We start from the raw sequence: 11,104 nt of genomic DNA on the forward strand, positions 1-11,104 counted from the left end.
TTAACTGACACGTGAGCTCACGACCAGTAGAATAGACATATATTATATGCATTTGTTTTGAATTGTTTGGGTTTGCTTAATTGCTTTGGATTGCCTAATTGTACATGTTTTCTGAATATTTGCTAATTGCCCTACTTGCCTTACTTGTGTATTAATTGTCTGTATTGTTTGTGTTTGATTCGGTCCTTGGATTATTTGGTTGGAAGATAGTGAATGTATGAAGGATATTGGGTTAAAATTAAAATCCCCTATGATGTTTGCCAAGTTATGGATTAGTGAAAACTTAGGTTGGATATGACAAGATAAGAAATTTAGGATGCCTAGTGAATTTATATTATAGAACATTGTATTTATTTGGCACTTTTACCGTACTAGGAATCCATGGGTTGGGGGTTCTCATTCCGTATATATATTTTGTTTTTCAGATACAGGTAGAGGTGCTCAGCAGTGAGTTATGGTTTTTCTGAAAGACGGCGAAGACCTTTGAATTCTCTAGTTTATATTTTGCCTAGATTCTATCCGTTTTTGTTTTGGAAAATCTTATGCTATGTATTTAGTCTTTTGAAAACTTGCCTATAGAGGCCCTTATGTATATTTTGGGAGAGATAGGACCTAATGTTGTCAAACTGCTTTTATTCTGTACCTTAGCCGGCCTAAACTTCGCGGGTCGCGACTAGTGGCTATTTACTTATATTACATATCTACATTCTGTCTTTATCTTATTCTTCCCTACAATTTTATTTTTATATTGCTTTCAATCAACGCTTCATTTTTTTATTGTCGACACGTGAGTATCCGTCTTCGTAATTTTATTTTACTCCTTTTTAGGCTTCTCGTTTAATATTTCTTTTTAATATATATACAATTATGTATTAAAGATCTACCTTGAGAGTCGTGCCACTTTAGTATCGAAAACTTACGACTCAAGTATAAAAATTTGTATATTAGAATGTTATATTTAAAGTTTTATTTGTCATTCATATATTTTAGAGTTATTTTTGTCAGTAAATATTTAAATATAAAGATTCTAAAAATTAAATCGATATTGTTAGAAATTCAAAAGTTTAAAGATTGGACCGAGATTCAATAGAAATTGAACCAAATATGACCAAATAATATGTTAACTATTAAAAATTAGGTTGATTTGAGCATTTTACTTTTTTTTTTAATCAATTTAATTTTTTGGCTAATTCACTGACAATCTATTTTTATTCTAAATTAAATCGGTGTAATATAATAATCAATTTCGATTAATTCAGTTTAACCAATTAATTCGATCTTGTTCTCAAAATCATAATAATAATAATACCATGTTTAACTAATAATAATAGGGGGGAAATTTAATAAAGAATGAAAATGGTTTGGCTTTCATCATCATCATCCTCATCATCATCGCTTTAAAGGTACTTTCTTTTAAAAGTTCAAATAAGTCCTCCATTTTTACCTCTTCCTTTTGAATCATATAATTTACACCATCCTTTGTTTTACCATCCTCTTAATAATATAATCAAAATACTTAAATCTCTTAATAATATAGTATGATATTTTCTTGAATTTTCACTTTATTATAATTTTTCCTTTTCGGATCAAATCTATAGAAATGAATTTTCATAATTTTTTTCAAACAATATTATCAAGTATGTAAGTTTTTATTATATAATATCTTTTATCACATATTTTTTTATATATAATAAAATATTATATTGCATCACCCGAGAGGGAAAAAAAAAATTCATTATTTCAGTTATTTTCTAACTCCTCTCGATCTTCTCATAAGAAATGTACTATAAAAAAAATCAATATAATACTAAAGAAATAAAAAATTAGTTAAAATTTATTTTATTTAATATTCGTTAATTATTACAGTAATTCATAAATACTAAATAAAATAAATTTTAGTTAATTTTGATTAAATTTTTTAATTATCAAATATTTTTGAAAAAAAAAATACACCATAATACGAATTGTTATCTATGCTCAAAATTAGTATAGAAAACTATCGCTTTATTATAAGCATAAATTCTTATCCTAAACACCTGTTAATCACCAAACACAACTTTTAAAAAGCATAATACTAAATCTCATTTTAAATATCACTTCTAGGATAAACTACACTTATATTTCATCTTCTAAAAGTGATGAAAATGTAGAAATATAACGACTTATGTACTTTTTATTTGTTTAGATTTTTAAAAAAAGTAATTTATGACAAAAAATAATAATGTAAGAAAAAATAAAAGAAAGTATATGTATTCCTATCTATGATAATAAGATCTCTTTTACATGCAACAGAATCTTCCCTCAAATATTACAAAGAACTAGAAACCAAATATATAGCAGTAATTTGACAATGCTAGGTCTCTCACCATTTCAATCCAAGAACTGAATATATATGTTGTCACTACTAATCTAAGAAAATAATTTAGTTTAGTTTATTAATGTGTATTAGTATATATAGAGAGCCTATAAATATAATGCATGCTATCTCCGTCCCCTCTTTTACGCTCTATGTGTCATCATTGCATTATCTTCATTTTTGAAAATACCTATAACTAGGAACGTCATTGGACATAGCTTATATGATAAATTATCTTACAAATTTAGAAAATATATTTATTTGGTCATGGCTAGATGCCATACATTATAGGATACCAATATCTAGGTTTTTTAGGTAATACTTTAATTTAGCCCAATCCCACTCCCACTTAAAATGCAATGTATATATATGAGCATGAGCAATTCTTTGGGTGTGTTTGTTTATAGGGACGGAATATTAAGATAAAAATATAGAGATATAAAATTATATTTAGTAAATGAGATTTGAATAAAAATATTGTGTCTAGAAATACTAATTAGTGTATTTTGTATATATTTTATCAGAAAGAATATAATTTATTTTTTGTTTTTTTATTATTTTTATTAAATTTTTATTATTATATTTTTTTTTCAAAATTTTTAAATAAAAAATAAAAATAAATGAAATTTTTATAATTTATTTTATTTTATTATTAAATAAAATATAAAAATATTAAATTTTATATTTCTATTTTTTATATTTTATTTTTAATATTTTATCTTATTTTATTTTCAAAAACAAAAATAGCCTTAAGGAGCCAAATTAAAGAGTGTACTACTGAATGGCCATAATTAATCGTGACTATGGAGGTGTTCATGTGGATTCAATTATGTATTTCTTATTATGATTTTAAGTTTTTAATATAAATAATTTTATAATATAATATTAAAATATTTATAGTTAAAAAATTAATTTTTTTATGTTTCTATTTTTTTAACTGGATAAAAAATTTAATATAAGGTAATAGTATTAATTACCAAATAAATTTATCTATTGGAATTTTCCTCAATTTTATAGTATATTTATTATTTGAAATTGAATTTGACAACTTAATTAATAATATATTCAAATAAAATATACTATAAGTGCAAAAATGATTAGATAAATCTACCGGTATATTATCCTTCAACTTTGTAATATCTATTAGTTTAAGAATTAAGGATATTTAGATATGATATATCCAATTTTGTATCTAAATATATACTAATTAAATTTAAAATTAACAGATTTTTTTTTTTGTTCATCGTATTTTTTAGTTTGACAGAAGAATAGTTAATTCGTTGTGAATTTAAACTACATTTAAGAATTTGTTGCATATAAAATTTGAATTTTCAATAATTAGTTAAATAGATGAATGAGTTAACTATTCTATCAATTTCAGTTGGTTAAAATTTATTACTCTACCATAGAATGAGTGTGCAAAATTAATTAATTATTATAATCAAATTAAAAGCTAGACTCTAATTATTATAATCAAATTAAAAGCTAGACTATTCATGATATATATCTCCACCCTGAAACATATAGACATAAGTGCATGACAAGATTTTAATTTCAAATCGAGCTTGATAATTGAAAGAAAGGCCTTAATCATTGAGTTAATTAAGGGAAATGGAGTGATCAAGTCAAATACATTGATTAAAAAAATTGATGAGGGGAGCAGAGGTATCCGATGACTTTAATGTTAACCCACTTGCATTATTTGCATCTATGTGGGGGCATCATGTTACATATTTGTGGGGATACCCCAAACAAAAAGAAGGTAATATTTCGGATCATGTATTCTAAAATAATAATTATAATCGGCCATTAATTATTAATTGGAATATAAACTAACCAAAAATTCAAATAATATAGAACACACAACCTACACAATATTGTACTTATTTAAATATATACGTAATACGTGGTTGATCAATAAATAAAAGTTTACCACCTAAAACACCTTTTAAGAGACTAAAAAAATTTTAAATTATTTTAGACACTTTAATTAGTTTATTTTTCTATCAATTGTAGTATATCCACTCACATTTATTGGAATTGGAAATATGTGAACTACTATTTTTTTTAAGAATATAAAATATTTTGATATACATAACAAGATTCATTTAAAATAGTACAAATTATTTTAATACATTATTTGATTATATACTCTCATGATAGCATATTATAGTTAATTTTTTAATTCATTATTAAAATTTTTTTTTATTTGATCAATTAAGAAAATGTGTAAACTTTAGTACTTTACTCTGTCATAACCTGTACTAATAATTATATTCTATTTATTATCTCATTTCTTCATACTACTCATACAAATATTAAAATATATACTTTTTAAATTTTAGAGGTATAATTTTTTAATTTTTTAAAATGTGGTAAAAATATTTTTCAATTAATTTCGATTGTTTCATCAGTAGTTAGTAGTAAGATCCTAAACATACAAATTAGTTCTCAAGAAATTTTAGATAGTATACTTTAATTGTCTTAGAATAAAATTTGTTAGAATTTATTTGTTGTATATTAAGAATTTGATTGAAATTAGTTTGTTTGAAGTAATTTTTAAAAATTAAAAAAAGAAAAAGTCTAGAGGGCCAGCAATTTTATTAAATTTTGGCCAGCATATAACCAGCAGAGAAAGGTGAGCCATTAGATGAAATCTCACACCAATCTCACACCATTAAATCATCTTTGATGGCTATTTGATGACTATCAATCACAAAAGTTACTGGCCCCTAGCATTGCTCTTAAAAAAATGATTAACTACAAATTCGGTATCCGAAAGATGCAATTACTGACAAAAAATCGTAAAAATGTTATCGACACAAATAACTCTAAAAAATTTAAAAATATGACAAAAAGAACCAATAAATATTATACTTTTTGTAAGTAAAAAAATATATATTTAGCAAATAACTTATCCATTAAATCTAAATTTTTTTGGAAAAATATTTGAATAAATATTTAAAAAATATAAAAAAATAGAACAAGAGTTGATGTAGATTTTTCTTTTTATTTTTCAAACAATGTAGTCATTCACGATAAAAAAAAATTAAAAAAAAATTCACTTGATAAAAAATTAACAAATTTTAAAGATTTTAATAATAGTTTTTTAATCAAAATTTGATTTCTAAAATTATTATTTTAAATATATATTTAATATTTAATTTTTTTGTTGTATTTTTAAATTTTTTAAAAGTTTATTTATCATTAACATCTTTTGAATTCATTTTGTAAGCTATGCAACTTTAGAGTAATAATTTTAGTAGTTTAATCAAAATAAAAATTTATTTGAGAACAAAATATCCAAAAACTAAAATTATTTGAGTACCAAGTTAAATATTTACTCCTATAAAAATTATGTGGTCTCCCTATAGTCTTCCTATATAGAATGTATAGTTACATTATATATTCTCTTATCATCAGACCATATACTTTGTAAATAATAGTAATAATAATAATAATTATTATACTCATTTTAAATGGGATGTGATTTGTGATACATATGAATGAAATCTTATGTATCGTTTAAGGATAGAGAAATATATGACATATGAATTTAAATATTCATCAACAGAATTACTAGTTATATAATGTATATAATACATGTAAAATATTTTGTATGCATATATTTGGCCATGCAAGTATAACTATGAGTATGAGGATATAGTAAGCACATATATACATGTTTTGAACATTCATGTATGATATTGATATGTATAACCGCGGACAAATTCTGTGCATATATACGTATATAACAAAAGTATAATCATATCACTGTACAGTAGCAATATTTTAATGCTATTTATTAATTAGTTTCCATCCAAAAAGCAAGAAGATAATTACTTACATGCATCACATAACACTGGTCATAAAATAAGATAATTTTCACACACATATATATGTTTTAGTACTAAATATATTAATTATGAAAAACATATATAAAAATTCTTCATCATCATAATAAAGTGAATACAATACGGATAGAAACTTACCCAATAAGGTTTACTCAAATTCCTTCCTCAAATGGATTTTTAGATTCTCATTTGAATAACAAAATACACTTAGCTTAGCTTCTTGACACATAAATACCATGGAATGCTTAAGATCTTGACCCACCCAAGGAATCCGACTTTGTATTCATTGTAAGAAGTATTCATTCATTTAGCTCCAATTCCTTGACTTCTTCAGCTAATTAAAGTCATCATCCAAGTCCTATACATGTATAGGAGCTTAATTCAATTAGAAAACCGTAATACATGTATGAGATCTATCTAAATGGGATTATATATACAATGCCTAGCTAATAAACTCTCAAACAGTGTTTGTAAAATACAAGGAAAGGAAAGAGTTATAGTTAGTTAAATAAAAAACTTTGTAAATGAAACTTCTTTTAGCAACATAATTCAAATTAATATTCACATTTATTTGCCAAATTAATCTTGATTATCTATATGTTGCCATCCAATGAAGATTTGTTTTTACACCTTCTCACTTAAAGACACTACTCTTAATATATGTGTATGCTTGTAAAATTAGTTTGCATGTCTGAAATAAGATTAGTCTTATTACATGTTCTTATAGTTCACTGCCATTATAAATTTTTATTTAAACTAGTTAAAAGTTATGTAAAATTCAATTCGAACTCTGTTAGGGAGTCAATGGAGTATTGGAGTATTTGTACAATGTGTACAATGAACTATTTATTTAGTCTAATATGAGTTAAAAAATAAACACCTAACATAAAATACTACTAATTTCTCAAACACAATACACCCATATTATCTAGAATAACCGTTTAGATATCAGGGATAATAAACATCTGATATCATAGTGAATCGAACATCCCTATATCCCATTGTACACATTGTATAGATAATCCATTGGCTCGCTATACTTCCTCAATTCTTAAATGAGTACTCATGTATAATTACTCCAAAAACATGTATAGTCTAGTGTGCTATAAGACATGAAAGTATTTCTTTTAAATAATCAAGGATGCATTTGATTTACATTTTTATTTTTTATTTTTAAGATTTTGTAAAAAATACAATAAATAATAAAATGATGTTATTTTCATCTATCAAAAACAAAAAATAAAAATACAAACTAAAAGTATTTTGAGATGTTTTCACCTAAAGAAATGTCCATTATTTCTATTAATTGCCACGTAAAACAAAAAATGCAAGACAATATAGAGTATGGTCACAAAAGCAATAGTCTTCTTATCTGAGCACAAACTTATATAAATATTTTAGTTACAAACACATTTGAGGTGGCATGGTGTGTACCTATTAATGGAACAAAAAATCCATGGTTGTAGAGACTCATGGTCCTTAATTAGCACAGTTAGGTAATGCGAGAAACAGTGTAATTCATGTACAATGGTTAGAAATTAAAATACATATAGATAACATGACAAAAAAGAAAAAAGGAGAATATATATTCATTCAAACATAATCAGAAGATAAAAGCATACATGAAAAAATAAAAAAGAAAGTACAATTATTATCCATTGGTTAGAAATGGGAAAAAGAGAAAAGGAACAAAACAAAACAAAATTCGTTAGAATGAGACAAAAGTTTTTGAAAACAAAAGAGATTTTTCGTACCAAGATGATATATTATTATAGATTATGCCACCAGCAGACAAGGCCTCATGAAACAGCATCTAATTTTTCCCACAACCATAGATCTTAATTATTTGAAAGAAATGTCCTTTCTTTTATTCTTTTACCCCCTATATATAGTAATATAAGAAGAGTTTTTATTAACCAGCAAATCAATTCGTGAATCAAATTTATTCTTAAAAAAAACTTATTTAATTTGGTTTAGTATTTGTTCTGTGGAGGGCGCAATAAGATAGTGCAAATCCCAAAATAAGTAAGATTATGTGAAGCAGCGAACTTATTATTAATATTATAAGCTAATATAATATAATATAAGAAGCAGAGAGAAATATATAATATATAATTAACTAATTAATTAATAAAGAATGAAACCATGGTAACATTGTGATCTTTGCATGTGAAAGGGACCAATAGAGCAAACGTATGCAAGTGTCTTTGGAAGTCCCTACTCCATGCTTATTCAGTATAATCTTGAAAGAAAAATGAATGTATATATATACTGTATACAGGTATATATACATGTTATATACATGCCATTTAGGGTTTTGAAGACCATGGAGCTTAGGGTTTAATATAATGAAGACAATGAATGGAACAAAATTAAAGTTTTGGGGGAAAATCTCTACTCTTTTTGTGAAATATCCGTGGGGTCGAACCAAATCAATTAATAATTGTTTAATTATAAAAAAAAATAAGTATTTAAAAAATCATACTATGTGTTTGATGAAATTGTGGTGTTGAAAATTCAATGATCAAACGATCAACCTCATCAGAGTTTGAAGCGTGGAATTAGTATATGTCATTAATATGCACATACATAACATCAATGAATGATTCAATCAACATTTCAAAACACCCTTTTCTTTTTCCATGTCAACTTCTGATCGAAAACAGCATCAAATCCAAAACAGTAGTAACAAAAAGAAATTACCATAAGCTCTTGAAGGGGAATTCAAAAGGGATGTTGATGATAACTTTACTGCAAAGCTGGTAAGCTTGAGGTAGTAGTGGTGTCACCGTTGGCCTTATTATTGATTAGATTTCTCTTCTTCTTTTTCTTCTTATAAGGGATTCCTCTTGCTTTGGCTTGTGAGTCCCTAACCTCTCGTAGGTAAACTCTTATGGCTCCACTGGCAAATGGATTTGTCTCGGGTAGACCTCCATTTTCCTCATATGCCGCTCTCAATCGGCCTATGAGAGCGTCAAGACTCCCCCAGGCTTGTTTGAGAGGGCATGTGCAAGGTCCTGGTGGTTCGGTCTGCCCGAAAAACAAGCAACCTTGCGAGTGTACCTTTGTTTTTCCGAATTGATCTAAATACCTTAAAAATTCAAGGACATGGCTGGAGTTGCACTGAGAAAGCGGCACTGGAGGCCGTTGGTTCCTAAGGTATTGGCCGAAAGTGTTCCAATCTCTCTTCTTTTGGGACTCATATCGGCTCAACGGCAACTGATGTTGCGGTTGAATCCGATCATCACTACCACCACCACCACCATCAGTAGGAGATCTTGACGATCCCTCTACTATATCTTTCCCTTTGCTTGTGGACATATGTGTGCTATTGATAACTACTCATCTACTATTTGTTTTTGTGAAGAAAGGGGAAGGTTCTTTGGTGGGGTGAGAAGAAAGAAGACAATAGAATAGCAGTGGAAGCAAGGGGGAAATTAGTTAAAAAAAAATTAATTAATTGAAATTTGGAGAGATCACATCAAAGAGGCTAGTGAGGGGACATGATATGGGACCAATGAAAGTGCTTTAGCCCTTCTTTTTCTTCCTTCCCTACATTATTTCTTGCTTTAATGGTACTATTAGTATTAATCATACTTTATTTTTTTTTCCCCTATAGTTTTTTATTATTGTGCTTCCATCATCAAAGCAATTATTATTGGGTTAATTTAGCGTAATTAGCACTAAGGTTAATGTAACCCTGGTGACTCTTTTTATAACAGTGTAGGGTAATCTAGCAGTATTAGGGGCTTGTTTGCCACGCATTAGAAAAAATTGGGAATTAATGGTTAAAAATTAAGGAATGGTTCTTAGTAACCCTATTGTATAGCACATTGACGTTAGTTAGCAGTAATAGTGTGGTATAACATCTCTTTCACTATAGCCACCAAGCACACAACTTTTTAATTAATTGGATTTAGGCTTGTGAGTTTTACTAGGAAAATAAAGTAAAAATATTATTTGGACACTAAAATCAACTATTAAAATCATTCACTAATGTATTTGTATATAAATATACGTATATTTTAATTTATTTTCAATATATATTTATATTTTAACATGTATTTTATATCAACTTTAGTCGCTGATTTTGGTGTGCACGTAATATAGTCGAAAAAGAAATTAATGGAGCTGGTCTTTGAGTAACAACTCAAGAATATCTGCTCTGATTTATTAGGATACATTTATTTCATATATTTGATTTCTTAGGATACATTTATTTCAATTGTACTTTACATGAGCAGCTGAGTTAGTTTTTTTTTTGTTTTTTAGGGTGTGTTTGCTAGCCACGAGGTAAAGGAAAAAAATTATGGAAAAAAAACGAAATGAAAAGAATTTTAAATTTTTTAATTTTTTCTTATTTATTAGTTAAAGTAATTTAAGAAATAGTGATTTGGAGAGCATAGTATATATTTTTACAATTTTATTATTTTTTCGAATATTAGGGATAAAAATTAGAAACAAATAGTTATAAATAGTAATTTATTAAGAATAAAATAGTAAATTAAATAAAAGTATGATAAAAATCTATCTCACAATTTAGGATGATTAGAAAATAGGGATTTTGGTGGATTTTTAATAAGGTTTACCCTCTAAAGTTTTTCAATTTTTCTAGAACCCTCCAAAACTAAATTCATGAACAGCCTTTAATAATATATAAGTGGTTATATTTTTGTAAGTTTTATTTAAGCATGTTATCTTATACTAAACTAGGATGTGAGGATAAGTTTAATAAATAAATAAATTTATGAACTTGCAGTTGAACAAGTAATTCATCCAATAATTTAAATGTTCAAAAGATCAAACATTATTATGTTGATTGAGCTACTGATGTCCTAAGAACAAATAAATAAATTAAATCAAAAGTAGATAGAGCTGATGTTTTAAATCAGAA

The 11,104-nt window shown here is 26.1% G+C and overlaps 1 protein-coding gene across 1 annotated transcript; it reads right to left on the reverse strand.

The window, feature by feature from the left end:
• Positions 1-6,293: 6,293 nt before the first annotated feature.
• Positions 6,294-9,652, reverse strand: LOC130940253 (protein LIGHT-DEPENDENT SHORT HYPOCOTYLS 10-like). Its single transcript, XM_057868349.1, has 2 exons — positions 8,914-9,652; positions 6,294-6,568 (listed from the first exon to the last, which is right to left on the reverse strand). Exon 1 carries the CDS (start codon positions 9,529-9,531, stop codon positions 8,959-8,961), a length of 573 nt encoding a protein of 190 aa, XP_057724332.1. The 5' UTR covers positions 9,532-9,652; the 3' UTR covers positions 6,294-6,568; positions 8,914-8,958.
• Between the last annotated feature and the right edge of the window lie 1,452 nt (positions 9,653-11,104).

This window comes from Arachis stenosperma, chromosome 7 (genome assembly GCF_014773155.1).
Source record: "Arachis stenosperma cultivar V10309 chromosome 7, arast.V10309.gnm1.PFL2, whole genome shotgun sequence".
Classification (NCBI taxonomy): Eukaryota; Viridiplantae; Streptophyta; class Magnoliopsida; order Fabales; family Fabaceae; genus Arachis; species Arachis stenosperma.

What these genes read in the sequence shown, in the direction of transcription:
- LOC130940253 (XM_057868349.1), bottom strand. Translation starts at nt 9,531, where the DNA reads ATGTCCACAAGCAAAGGGAAAGATATAGTAGAGGGATCGTCAAGATCT.